General features: G+C 37.5%; 1 protein-coding gene across 21 annotated transcripts in view; it reads right to left on the bottom strand.

Moving 5' to 3' along the window:
• The window catches only part of CELF1 (CUGBP Elav-like family member 1), a 52,514-nt gene that overhangs the window by 29,420 nt on the left and 8,529 nt on the right, over positions 1-14,565 (bottom strand). For 10 of the 21 annotated variants that reach the window (XM_081935022.1, XM_081935032.1, XM_081935030.1 and 7 more), the window contains one exon: positions 12,581-12,684. The exons of 2 other annotated variants lie outside the window; for them this stretch is intronic. In XM_081935022.1, the coding sequence (XP_081791148.1) occupies positions 12,581-12,624 (44 nt within the window). In that variant the 5' untranslated portion in view covers positions 12,625-12,684. Of the gene's footprint in view, positions 1-7,308; positions 7,555-9,189; positions 9,233-12,580; positions 12,685-13,315; positions 13,504-14,565 lie in introns of those variants that run through there. 9 more of the 21 variants (XM_081935042.1, XM_081935025.1, XM_081935028.1 and 6 more) reach the window with 4 other exon arrangements.

Genomic DNA, 14,565 nt, shown 5'->3' with positions numbered 1-14,565 from the left:
AAAAATGGTCGCCGTTCGCGTTTTTGCGCCTGGAGCGGCACCGGGGGAAAAGGCAACAGCCTAATGCTGTCCCTTGGGGTCCTAGTCTCCTACCTGCACCCCCGTTGTTCGCTGGCAGCCGCCAAACGACCCCCCCCCGGTGCGATTGCTCTCGTCGCTGCGAGAAGCGAATCGCGCTCCAGGCAGCCTGGCTCGCGCGCCAAATTCAAAGTGCAAAAAAACCGAAATGCAAGAAAATCCAAGAAAAATACAGAAAAATACAGAAAAATAACAAACTTCTATCTAGGAGCTAACTAACTTAACTATTTTACTCAAAAGGAGCTACTACACTAACCAAAGGGTCCAGTCTGCTGCTCAAGGACTGGATCTCCCCAATTTGCGTCCTGTAGGGCGACTGAGTTTTTAAAACTGAGCCTCTGAGGGGAGCAAGAGGCGGAGCTACAAGAATTCGAACTCAGTCCTTGGGCAGCAAGCTGATGTTAACCCGTGCTTGGACACTCCAAGCAGCGCCTAGGAGAATTAACAAGATTACAAATCGTCTGAGGGCAAGCATGTGCAAAGCATTAGCTTCAACAAAACAAATACTCTAAAATCCTGAAGAGCAAAAGAAACACCTAAAGGAAACTAAAGGAGGAATGCATAATGAAAGATAAAACAAAGCACTCTATTTTTTCCTCCATTATAGGAATGGACTTTATAAATGTCAGAAAAATTAAATCTCAGAATGAGCTGGGGCTACTTAGAAATAAAAGGTACGTCAAAGTGCTCCATTGCCAAGAGAAAGCAGCGTATTGGTAATGAGTGATAGTGAGAAGGCAGAACTTTTAAAACTCCTATTTTATGCAACACTTCTCCCAGAAGAGGAATTTAGCTCTAACTGGTCAGTATGATGCCACAGGAGGGAAGGGGGGAACTGAAGTTTAGGTTAGACAGGAAGAGAGTAAATAAAGATTTAGTTAATTTAAATAAATTCAACTTTCCAGGGTCATATAGATTGCAACTTAGAGTAATGAAAGAGGGTCACAAATTTACTCTCAATAATCTTTCAGAACTCTAGAAGACTGGCAAGGCTCAGCAAATGACATTCACATCCTTGTAAAGGAGGACCTGGGAAACTACAGACCTGTCAGTAATTTCATGTATAATATACCCTAAGTTTAAACAGCACTTTGATGAGAACACTCAAATTAACAAGAGTAAGTAAGCTCATATTTGTTTGCAAACATAACATGCTATACTTTGAGAGAGGTGCTAGGTTAGCACATCAGGGGAATGTTTTCAGCAAAGCTCTTGAAGAACTATCTCATGATGCTTTCTGCTTGGAGGGTAGCATCAAGTGCATGGTTACAAGGCTGTGTCCCGAGCCCTGTACTGTTTAACACTCTGATCAATAATGGATGGGGGAATTGAGGGGATGCCGATTCAGGGTGACACAAAGCTGCTAAAGATGCCTAGTACAGAATGGATGGAAGATCCAGAGAAATCTAGAAAGGAACAGGTAATGGGCTGAAATGAACAGAATGGAATTTAACAGGGAGAAAGTAAAACTCTGTATCTGGCAGGAAAAATGAAAAGTACAATTATGAAACGGGGAAGATACTTGATAGTAAAGTACATGAAAAGAATCTGGGTCTCCTTCTCAATCACAAACTAAACATAAGATAGCTGTAATGCATTAATTAGAAAGGAAGATAGTATTTGGGGGGGGGATAGCAACACAAACTCTAGATCAGTGATGGCGAACCTATGGCACGCGTGCCACAAGCGGCACGCGGAGCCATTTGTCAGGGCACGCGAGGCGCTGCCTTGTGAGCTGGCCAGCGCGCGCCTTTTTAAAAGCTATTTTTCGCCTTCCTCAGGCTCCAGAGGCTTTATAGGAGCCTGGGGAGGGCGAAAAGAGCCTCCCCCGCCCCCCCAAGGCTTCAGGGACCATCCTCCGAGCAAACTGGAAGTGACTTCCGGGTTGCTCGGAGGGTCATTTTAAGCGTTCCGAAGGCTTCAGGGACCGTCCGGGGTTGCGCGTTGCATTATAGGTGCGGCACGCCCGCACACGCCCCCCCTGCGCTCCCCCCACTTGTGGCACGCGAGCCAAAAAAGGTTCGCAATCGCTGCTCTAGATCATGGGTCTTGATTTTTCCAGCCTACTCTGCCTTGATCAGACCCCATTTGCAATATTCTGTTTTAGTGACCAAAGGTCGTTTTTGTTTTTTTTAAGGACACTGACAAATAGAAGCAGTTTCAAAGACAACTAACGCAGTAAAATGTCTGGAAATCAAGACCTGTAAGGAGCAGTTAAAGCATTTGGTTATGTTTAGCCAACAAAATAAATGATGCTGGGGACAAGGAGATGAGACAGATAGTCTTCAAGTATCTAAATATTATGCAGATGTTGTAACTTTGAACAGTCACTAAACAAACTGTTGTAAGTCAAGGACTACCTGTATTTATCATCAATTTGAATGTGATTGATTAATTTTGAACCCAGCCATATCTCTACCAAGGTGAAGCATGTGAATATTTATGCAGCTACATTATTCTAGTTTTTCATTTTTATTTTTCCTCCTAAAAGATTTCTGTTTGTTTTTCAATTCAATTGTACAGCTTCTATGTTATATTAAAGGAGGGAAAATTTCTGAAGTGGTTTATCTTAGTCTGCTTATTTTACATCTCAAAAACCTGGCATTTTGTGTGGACTTTCTATATGCACTCTAGTTTTCTGCTAATGACCACTTGTTCAGAGACTGTTCAAAGTTACAATGGCACTGAACAAGTGATAGTTATGACTGTTCCTTGAAGTTCCAGGTCTTCTAGCACCCCTTCAATCAGGTAATTGTGATCCCAATGTTTGGCAACCAGTTCACACAACAGTTGCAGCATTCCATAGTCATGGGATCACAATTTGTTAGCTTACCACAAGTAATTGGGGAGGCCAACAAAAAGGGATGCAAGTTGCTTGGATAGGTCTCTTCGACCCATGCACCTTGCCGGCCACCCATTTTCCTTGAGCCTTGTTGCACTCATGCACCCTCTCCCACCCAGCAGTAACCACCCCAGGCCCTGCTGCACTTGCACTGCATCTTCCCTGCCACTTGTGCATCTTGGTCCACACTCCTCCAATCCCTATTGCACTTACAATGCAGCCCCCCACCCCTAGCCATTTGCACATTTCCTCTGGTCACCTTCAGCTACCGAGCAGTAGCACTTCAAGTCCCACACACTAGCACCATGCCTCCACAGCTACACACACACACCTTGCTCATTCTCCTACCCTAGCAGGAGCTGCTTACCTATCTGTCAGCCTGACTGTAAGCCATCTGGGACTTTCAACTTCCTGCTGCCTTCTCCACTGACTTGGTAGTTGGAAGGAAATTGCTGTTACTAAGCAATACAGTCATGTGATGTTGCACTTTACAACTGCATCACTTAGGGACAGAAATTCCAATAATAAATACTCTAGCAATTTGAGGCCTTTCTGTACACCCTGCAATTGTGTTAATGCTGGTGAATGGCCACTGGAGTAAATCCTAAAAGAATCCTCTTTTAGTCTGAGGATTTTGCCAGAGAAATTTTTAAGAACCCAAAAAGGACTACCAAATGCAAGCAGAACTGACCTTCAGCAAACATAATAACTAATTTTTAAATTTTAATGATTATAAATTAACATGTTATATTTTGACTTTAAACTAGAAACTCTGGATTTTAACCTAGGGATAACATTGGGGGGGGGGGGAGGTCACAGAATCCACATTGCTTTCTAGCTTCATGAAATGTCTGTTTATGATAAAATGGGGAATCAACTAGTTGGCACGCCAGTTGTAATTTCAGAAAAAGATACTGTTCAGAATACCAAGCACAAACTGTAAACAAAGTTGATTACTAAGAGATCCAGTTTCCTCCACTTTGGGGAATTTTATATAAACATCCTAATAGATGTAGCTTCTACTGTAGATATACTGTTTCATTTATTCTGAGGTCCTAATTAAGTTTCAAAACAGTTAAAGCATCTGATTATAAATCATACAATGACCTGCAAACATTTGACCTTCAGCCATAAACCTGTGGTGGTGACCCGACAAAACACTGAATGACTAAGTCTATGTGATTTTCTCCTTTGGGGGAAATAGGTAAAAAATTGAGAGATAGAATGCAGGCATGTAAATTCAATAAGGGCATATATTCCTTTGTGAAATGTAAACCACCCATTTTTACTTCATTAACTTTGTAATTGGTAGAAATGATAAAAATGGATGTACTTTAAATAATTACCTTAAACAATCAAAATAAGCTCTACTAAATGGATTTTCCCCCAAATGCTACTGCTAGCAAGATGCTAAGCTGCCATGGATACTACAGATAAAGTACTCATTGTGGGTTGCACTGCTTTCAATGACAGCTATCTCCTTAATGCATTTATGCTTTTCAATCAATAAAAGACATTTTTAAAACTTCTTATTTTCCTTGGAGATAAAAATAAATTTTGAATTGGCTATACTATATTCATTTCCTTTTTCTTGACAGCTCTCAATTCTGACAGTTTTCAATTCAGCTTCCATTATGTGCTTCAACAGGTTTAGCTGAAAATTATGTTATGTATCAATCCCACTGTAATGTAAATCCCAATATTCTACATTTTAAAAACAGTGAGATGATTTAGATTTTTTTTTTAATCGAAGGAACTGGAGATTCTTTCTTTGTGTACTCACTCTTACTTAAATCCAACCTTCATCTCATGGGATTAATGTGAACTACCAAAACCATCCATCTAGCTATCAGAACTTCAACTGAAGCCTCTTGTACCTGGGAGAATGTTTCAGAGTAGTGCTACTTCACTGCTCCTACTTTGCTAGGCTTTCTTTCTTAAATATACATGGTAGGACACATCAGATACAAAGACATAAGGCATGACAGCGAGAAATGCCTTCGAGTATGGCTGCTTGGGGCTACATCCATTTTATACCATTCCTAAAGCTATTACTTTTCTGGGAGGAGCTGCTCTAGAATTAATTATCTGAATGAAAAGCAAGGGTAGTATTTATATTCTTTGCTCCAGTCTTCAAGGAGAGGATTTTATCCAGCTGTAGAGATCAAGTTGCTTTTAATCATTGCTTTAAATCAGGTGTCAAACTCAAGGTCAGAGGGCCAGATCCGGCCTGGGAGGGGGGTGCTTAGATCTGGCTCTGAAAACAACAAACGACTAGACCTGGAAACAGCAAAGGTCTGGCCCCTGGTACCTCTGCCAGCAAAAATGGAGCTCGGAGGGCCGCAGGCAGCCCTCCTGGACAATTTCATTGGCAGAAAGCTATGATAGCTGAAAACGGAGCTCGAGAACCCGCATTGGGGGTGCCACCACAGGCACCCTCAATACGAGTGACATCAAGCTGGTCATGGCCACCCTGGCCCCCTGAGGTCAAACACAATCCTGATGCGGCCCTCAAATGAAATTGAGTGTGACATCCCTGCTTTAAACAGTCACCTCAAAGGAATAAAGTATGCTAAATTTTAAGTATTTAAAAGCATTTGGAGAATAATTTTAATTAACAATTTCCCTGATATTAATACTTAAAAGTAACAAAAGACTGCAAAGGTTGAGAGTTTAAGCAGAAATTACTTAAGTATTCATCTTTAATCCTTTTATATCATATGTGATCTTCTTTCTCCTTTAATATATATATATTTAACATTTGGAGTTTAGAACAAGTAGAATATGTATATGGGCAATTTTTAAATTTTTCAAAGGAGTGCAGCATAATTTCCAGGGAAGTGCCAACATCTACTTCTTTACTGACCATCGGGGGAAAAACAACAAGGATAATTCAGGTGAGATTTAAAGTATAGTTTTAATGCTAGTGTCTTTCAATATTTTATCTAATGGACGTTATCATCTTGTGCTTAATTTGTTAAACTCAATGTACAAATGTAAAGTACTGTTATGAGTTCTTTTTTAATTAATTCAAAGCTTAAGAAATATATTTAAAGAAAAAAATGCATCTTTCTTATATAAATGAAGATATGGGATAAGCTCTACCACATGGATAAGCAATTACATTTGATATTAAATATAAAAGTTGAGGTATTTTAGTAAATCATGGTGGTACATACAATTAACACTGACACCTTAACAAAAATGCCCTTTGGAACATTCTTCCTTCAGAGATTAGACTAGCCCTGGCCCTTTTGACCTTTCGTAAGATCTTAAAGACCCAGTGATATACTGGAACCTGGTAAGGGTCCCATTTTTGTTAAGGGTCGCATTTGCTGGTTGGAGTGTAATTTCTTGGCAGCTGTATTTATTTTGTTTGTGTTGTGCTTATATTCAGTTTTAATTGATTTTATAATGTTCAACACTCATAGTCACTTGTTTGATATCAGTGGCCTTATAAATTGAATAAATAAAATGCATACCTAAGGATTTCTGCCTTAAACCATTATCAAGTAAAACTAAATACATCTATAAATTGTTGAGTACTGTCTGATAGGCAATTTATTTAGATATAAGTGTTGATAGACACATTTCCATTTCTGCTGTGATTCATTCTAAATATTTCCAACTGAAGTAATTATTTCCTATATATCTCTAATTCGAACTCCTCTTCCCCTTCCCATAGCGTTTCTTTTTCTTTCACTGAATTTCTCAAGATATGTGAGGAAGGGACTCTCATATTCTAGAAAGCTCTATGGACACAAACAACCATGTCAAACTATTAATTCAGAGAAATTATTCTGTATTGATAAAGACTTATGTAATGTACTTTACATAAAGCATACCAAGTTTATCTGAAGAAAAATAAGTCAACATACTTAGCACACTTACCTGAAGGCAGTTTATTCCAATGTAGTGAATACTTCAATAATAAATCATAGATGACTGTAATACTTTGAGAACTATGTTGCCCATAGTAACTAATTTTTACAAAATTTTGGGTTTAAAGTATAGCAAAGTATGAGGAAATATAGTACATTAAATTGCATATTTAATGTGCTAAATATCAAGCTATAAAGATTTACATGTATTTAGGGCATTACTTCCTAGATTAGAATGGCATGCCAAATTATACAGCTTCATTACTATTAGCTATATATTTACAAATAAAATGTGCCTCCCTAGAATTAGCCAACTATGGAACAATTGGCTATTTTGCCCAATACTGATCTAACTAAATATATTTCAGGCTCTATTTTAATATCTAAATACATGTATTTGCTTTTTTTAACTCAATTGAGCAAATTTCCCACCCCCAAAACCCTTCAAAATAACAAACTCAAAGCAATCAGTATCAATGTAGATGACTTTGAAAACAAAATACTTACATCGGGCTGGCATTCAAGGAGCAATGATCCACCATCATTTCTGGGAGGAAATCCAACTTAAAAGCAGCCATCACTTCTCTGCTTACCACAAACCACTAATGCTAGATCACTGTCCTGTCGAACCAATTGAATACCACCACTTAAGTTCTGCAGGTCTTAACACACTGAGCCACATAGAAAAACATTCAAACCACAGGAACATCAGCTCAGGGAGACCAGCAACAGACACCACAAAAACAGGCTGGACTGGGAAAGAAACATGAGGACCAGGATTAAAAAGGGGATGTGACCATATGAAGAGACTCAGCTCAGTATACAATGAAAATGCTGATGCACTGGACTTGTTTTGTGCAATTTCCCCTACTCAAGCAGTATTGAGCGCACTGTTAGATAAACAGTGTCAGATCCACAAAGATGTTTGTGTGCAACAGAGCAGAAGGAACTCTAACTTACTTCATAATTCTAATTACACTCTCTATTCAAAAAATGATAGTAAATATTGCATTTAAATGGAACAATATTACAGGACTCGGTAATACACCGAGTTCCTAGTGTAATGTACTCATTACATTATGCTCCTGATATGAGGCGAGATAATATTATAAAGTAATGCATGCTAATTTGATCCAGACAAAAGTAATATGTAACTAGTCTCACCCCTCCTACTATTTCCCAGTAAGATTTATAAACCGAGATATAAGGAATTATAAGGGAGATGGTTTAAAAATGTGAAAAATAAGTAAACAAATATTATTTCTGCCTTAAATGTATAACTATACAAGAGACACTACATATACAGGTATTCCTCAACTTGCAACTGTTTAATGACATTTCAAAGTTACGATGGCCTCGGAAAAAGTGACTGATCATCCCCAGTCATGTGATCAGTTGATTTGCATTTATGATGACTGCAGTATCTTGCAATCATGTGATCACAATTTGCCACTTTCCCAGCCAGTTTTAACAAGGAAAATCAACCGGGGAAGCCAGATTCACTTATGGATCATGAGGTTTTATTTAATGACTGCAGTGATCACCCTAAAGACCGTGGTAAGAAATGGTCCTAAAATTGGGTCTAGTCACATGATGGCTTGCTTTAAACTGCACTAAGTTAGAATTGAAATTCTGGACCAAATTGTGGTTGCGAGTCAAGGACTACCAGTAATTGCCAGCTCCGCAAATTCATTGTTAAAAGAAATTCAGAAACTATTCGAACATTCTTGAAAATATAAACAAATTACTAGTATGATCTTTCCTCCATAGAAATGAACAATACTAATATTATGTTGAAATTATTACTTTGCATACTGAACGTTTTTCTCAAGATTCAAGCTCTATTGGATTCAAATTCAGGGTTTAGTCCTGTAAAAACAATGCAGTTCTAAAAATGCTGTTGAATTAAATCTCTGTAATCTAACTGTCGGCAAATATTTTTTTGAGTATATAATTGTCCTTATTTATCATGTAGCAAGTAAGCTGTGTAGATACTAACTAAATAAAAACCATAAAATGTTCTACGTAAAAGGCTTCCTAGCAACAGGAGCCATGGTTGCCTGTCTTATATCTACTTCCAACTCCCCTATGCCACCATGAGATAAAGAGATACACCACTTATGACAGTCTAATTTTAAAACCCTGCAAAATTTCAGTGTTTTAAAATCACACTCATTAGAATATTCAAAGATATAATTCTATACCTTTTTCCCCAAAGTGAACTGCCATACACATTTAATGCATTAATCTCTATCTACTTCAAATATATTTGCTCGTTTACAATTGCATTTTATATTAACTGATTCTGGATAATATCATGATAGGTGATATTTGCTGATTCAGTATCAATCTTACTCCACAACACATTAGGGCAAAAATTATACTCACATTATTTTCTTCTTTTTTTCCCCTTGGTAAAATCAATAAATATCTGCATTTAACATGGCAAATACCAAGATGTTAAAACATTTTTTTAATCTCACTCATGTATTAATTCTTATTAATGTATTAACTACAGTTTTCAAATGTAGCTTGATTCTATCTCATATTAATTTCACAAATGAGGAGGAATGATTAACTGTGAATCCAATAATCTGGAGAAGTGGAGATAACAAAAATTTTCTACCTATTTCTACATAGAGAAGATAGAAAATGCCTCTATAAAAGAGCGTAAGGGAGAAAAGCCTGCCACATGCTTAATAATCTAAGAATTGTAGGCAACAAAATATATCCAAAATTTGGGCTAGGCTTATTCACAGCTGGGCTTTTATCTATGAGTATATATAATATGTTCTTAAACTATCCATACATCCTATGTATACTCATAATTAATCCTGTCCATGAATAAGCATTTGCCACCCATGGATAAACCAATTGTGAAAATTAAAAAACAACTTTTGAGATTGGTTTATCCACGGATGACACATTTTTATGATTTTTTTAAAAATCAAAAATCGCTTTATACACAGATGGGCTTATATAAATACATAAAAGAAATTAAATTCACAAGCAGAATAGGAATATAATAGACATTCCCTACTGTTTCTCTCTATTATTCAGTGGCACACTGACCTTTAATGTGGCAGGAAATGCCATGATGTACTAATAACTACTAGTAGAAATCTGCTCTCTTAAAGCCAAGATCTAAGTGGTTATTATTCTGCTGTAGCAAATGCTTTAAATTAACCACTTGCTGCTGAAAATAAGTATTTTCTAATTCTTTTTTTTTTAAATAGAACTTGAACATTTATGTCTAATATTTACTCTATGCTTGCTATCAACTAATGGATTTTCTAAATTTGGAATCCTCAATACCTGTCTATCCTTTACCAATTCTCTAAATTGTTCATCGTAAAAAGAAGATCACGTTATGTTCATTTGTTTCCTTGTGTGTACATGAAAATCCTTTTGCTTAGTTCACATACTCAAAATGGAGATTTAAAAATAAAAATCTAATTTCCACCAAAGAATTATCCTTTGTATTCCTTTCTGGCTCTCTTAATCTCCTGACCACTTTTTTTTTTTTGCACTTAATTTGTTTCATTCTTCCCTCTTGTTACACAATATCTTTGAACTCAAGTTGATGTTCATACAACACGCATATATGAATTTCAGAATAAAACATTATTGCATATTTGTTGACTGGGCAATGGTGGTAAATCTTGCACTCTTTCCACTCCTCTCCCATATGTGCCCACTTTCCCACCCTTACCAGTTTTACTACCTTTACTAGAAAGACATCTACCCAGAATATGCATTTCAGTCCAAATAGGGAACACCAAAAACTATCTGCTCTATGCCCAGAACAATGTATGCATGTTCTAGACTGGCATAACCTGAAAATAAGAAAATCGGAGTAAATGGTACTGGAATAAACTAGCTTTAACTATGTTTCCTTTTCTTTTTCTTATCTTAAGCCTTTAATGTTTTTGTAATTCCTATGCCTTTTCAAAGATTCACATGATGTTGCGTATCTTGAATGAGGATAGGAAAATGAATGGGTAGTCCTTGACTTACAACAGTTCATTTAGTGACCATTTGAAGTTACAATGGCACTGAAAAAAGTGACTTATGACCATTTTTCAGACTTACAACCACTGCAGCTTCCCCATGGTCACATGATCAAAATTCAGACGCTTGGCAACTGACTCATATTTATGACGATTGCAATGTTCCAAAGTCATGCAAACACTCTTTGCAAAGTCAATGGGAGAAGCCAGATTCACTTAACAACCATGTTACTAACTTAACACTTGCAGTGATTCACTTAACAACTGTGGCAAGAAAAGTTGTAAAATGGGGCAATATTCACTTAACAAATGTCTCATTTAGCCACAAAAAATTTAGCCTCAATTGTGGTCATAGGTTGAGGACAACCTACCGTATTTTTCAGAGTATAAGATTCAACTTTTTCCCTCAAAAAAGAGCCTGAAAATCTGGGTGCGTCTTATACACAGAATACAGGATTTTTGGCCTCCCGAAACCCCGTCCCCTTCACCAAAATGGCCGTGCAGATCCTCTAGGAAGCTTATAGGGTGCTCCTGGGGGCTGGGGAGGGCAGAAATGAGCAAAAAACAGTATGTTTTTTGCTCAATTTTACCCCCCCCCAGCCCCCAGGAGCACCCTATAAGCTTCCTAAAGGCTATCCATGCCTTTTTGTGTTCGTACAATGGGCCCGTTTTGGTAAAAAACAGGCCATTTTTTACTCATTTTTGACCCCCACCCCACCCCTCCAGGAACACTCTGCAAGCCCCCTAAAGGCCATTCATACCTTTTGCGGGGGGAGGGGGGGCGGGAAACGGGCCCATTTTCATGAAAAACAGGCTGTTTTGGGGAGGTTTGCAGAGTGCAAAAACTTTTTTTTTTTGCCTCTTCAAAATCTTGGTGCATCTTATACGCCGGAGCATCTTATACTCCGAAAAATACAGTATGTTGTACAACACCCCCGAAAACAAATTGTTGTACAATTTTTACCGAAACTGAGCTCTGGTTCTTCCATTATTTTTTACACTCCGATAAAAATATGCAACCTATACATTCCTATTTTCATACAGGCCCAAATCTAACTGACAGCAATCACATGTTCTGACATTTTAATCTTCTCATTCATAATTAAATACTTCCCTATATGCATTTATCAACTCCGTTCCACAAAATCAGAATATTTTAATATTTATTACAATAGTTTTTATAACAGTATTTATTTTCAATAGTTTTTTTGTTTCATATACCAGACTTTAGTAATCCATGACCTTTTCCATTTATTTTTCTTACATTCCAAGTTTCAATCTTCCATGTGTGTCTACTACCAGACAGGCCAGCAGTACTTTCACACCCATAATTTTGGTCAATAAAGACTTTTAGTTAATATATTTTACTGAGATAAAGAACATGTAACCTTCCAAATTATTTGCTGTATTCATATACAGCACTCCTTGAAAATATTAAACATCAATTTTTAATATTTTGACCAGCATGTCATATAGTTATACTACTCTCTGCCTTGTGAGCCAATATTGCTGCCCATATGCTACCAAAACTTGTACAGAACATACAAGTTTTTATAAGATACAGAACTCTTTAACTGAAGGATTCCAGTCTTTCATACTCAGAATGTAGCTGTTGTGATTGTAACTTGCTTGCCAGAATGAACGTATTAACACCCCCCACCCCTCCATAAGTGACACGTGGCTCTTAATTATGTGCAGAGTCAGATTACCTGAGTCCCTCCCTCTGCTATAAATACAAAAGGTTGATCCTTTTACAACAAAGAACTCACCAGAAGTCTGTGGACTGTGGCTGGAAAAGAGCAAGGTTTTCCATCTCTTCATCAATCTCTGAGTAACAGTTTGTATTTGCAAGAAGCTGGAAAAGTCTAGGAAACTGAGGTAGAAACACATTCGCTTCAGAAACCTGCTATTTCTATAATAAATAGCAAAAATCTCAAGCCAGGCATTTGTGTCTGTTTATTTATTTATTTATTTATTTGCCTGGTCCAAGGTGTCACAATTTCATATAGGGTATGAAATCCAGAAATCTTTGACCTTTTATCTATATTTCAGGCTGTCTGCTGAAGATACATGCTTTTGGAAATTCTTGTGATCCATAACAATAATATACTTTGCTCATCTTTTTCTGGAAACTTTGGGTGTAGAGACCTCTACTTTTAATAGAAGAGCACCATGTGTATTTTAGATTGTTCCTTTTTAACCATTTACCAATTTCTAGATAACTTGAACTGGACAGTTCTGCAATTTATTTCAACAATGAATGTTTATATCTTATTACTCAAAGTTTTTTGTTTTATATACCTCTTACTTTTCTTTTAAAAATATTTTATTTTGTTTATGCTTTGTGAAACTCGCTTAGCTTACAAGTCAATAGGAAAGAGTGAATCCTGTCCCTGTGCTTCTAAGCTTCAGAGTCAAGAGGAGGCACCATTGAAATTATTTCAATTTTTGCATTATGACTTTTTAAATTTCCAGAATAATAGCAAAGGGCATAAAAGACCTACCTCTCAAAGAAAATAGATTTCAGAAGTAGATAGTAACAGGGAGTACTGAACTGTTGTCCCAAAAGTAGTAAATAAACAAGGGTACAAAGACACAGAGGGTTTCCTTAAGAGGCCTCTAGTCATTTTCCCTGCAGATTTCACCAGCAGCCACAGGTTTAAGTTAAGACATTGTCGCCAATGATAAAGCACATATTACAGTCAAAGGTTCCAAATTTAATCCAGGACATATAATGCAGCATGCAATTTTAAGTTAAATTCAGTCTACAATAGCAATGTTGTGCGTTCAAATAATTTATATACTTGTTTCCAGGAGTTTCCAAGAGTTCACAAGAGTAGAGATATTACTCCCTCTGTCCATTTTCCCCCCAAATAAAGTCCTACAAGTAAGTTGGCTGAAAGGGACTGATTCACTCAAAGCTGCCCATGACGTAACCCTAGTTGAGGGGTAAACCTAAATCTCTTTCCCCAGTTTTAATTCAACTCCCAAACCATTACATCTCACTAATACTCTGATCATTGAGACATGTCTTCAAAACTACAGCACATACAACCTTTTGTCCAAGGCCCCTGGCCTTCCAGTAATAAGCCTCCTAACATTCTGTTTAATACTGGACAAAATGAAGCAAATTAAGCCACATGGTCTTTCATCATCAAGGATAAAGATGCTTCCTCTAACAATTTAAGAGTATGGTGAACCATGCTGTTGTGTCCCGTGATTGGCTCCTGTGTCCCGTGATTGGCTCCTGCGTCCGTGCAGGCTCGAGGGGATCGTTAAACAAGCTTATTGGTTAACTGTCTGACAGCTCAGCTATAAAAGGGCTGTCAGACGGAGAGTCTCGAGCCTGCACGGACGCAGGAGCCAATCACGGGACACAACACATGCCATGTTTTTTTGCTTTAGCAACATTAGTCAATTGGTGAATATTTTTCAACAATAGTAGAAATTATATTTAGGCTCCACCAAATATTAACCCTTGTAATTGAGAGGAGGGCAACAGATCAGAGTAAGTGCAAACTAATACTAACTGAAGAACATCTTAACTTCATACTTATAAAAATGCAATCTGAGTTAGTTATAATTACTACGGAGATTGTAGGGTAGAAATAGGCAATGTGTCTTTGACATTCCCCTTGGTATCAGTAAAGCTCCCTGCCCTATGTGACATTAATCTCTTGGCTGGCTGAGATTGCTGAAGATCCTGGGCTTCTACTTCAGTCTTAGTACCACAGTCACTGAGGAATGCCATTCA

The sequence above is a fragment of the Natrix helvetica genome (assembly GCF_964273705.1).
Source record: "Natrix helvetica genome assembly, chromosome: 1".
In the NCBI taxonomy this organism is placed as follows: Eukaryota; Metazoa; Chordata; class Lepidosauria; order Squamata; family Natricidae; genus Natrix; species Natrix helvetica.
The sequence above is the reverse complement of the archived record's forward strand: the minus strand, read 5'-3'. Positions and strand labels throughout refer to the sequence as shown.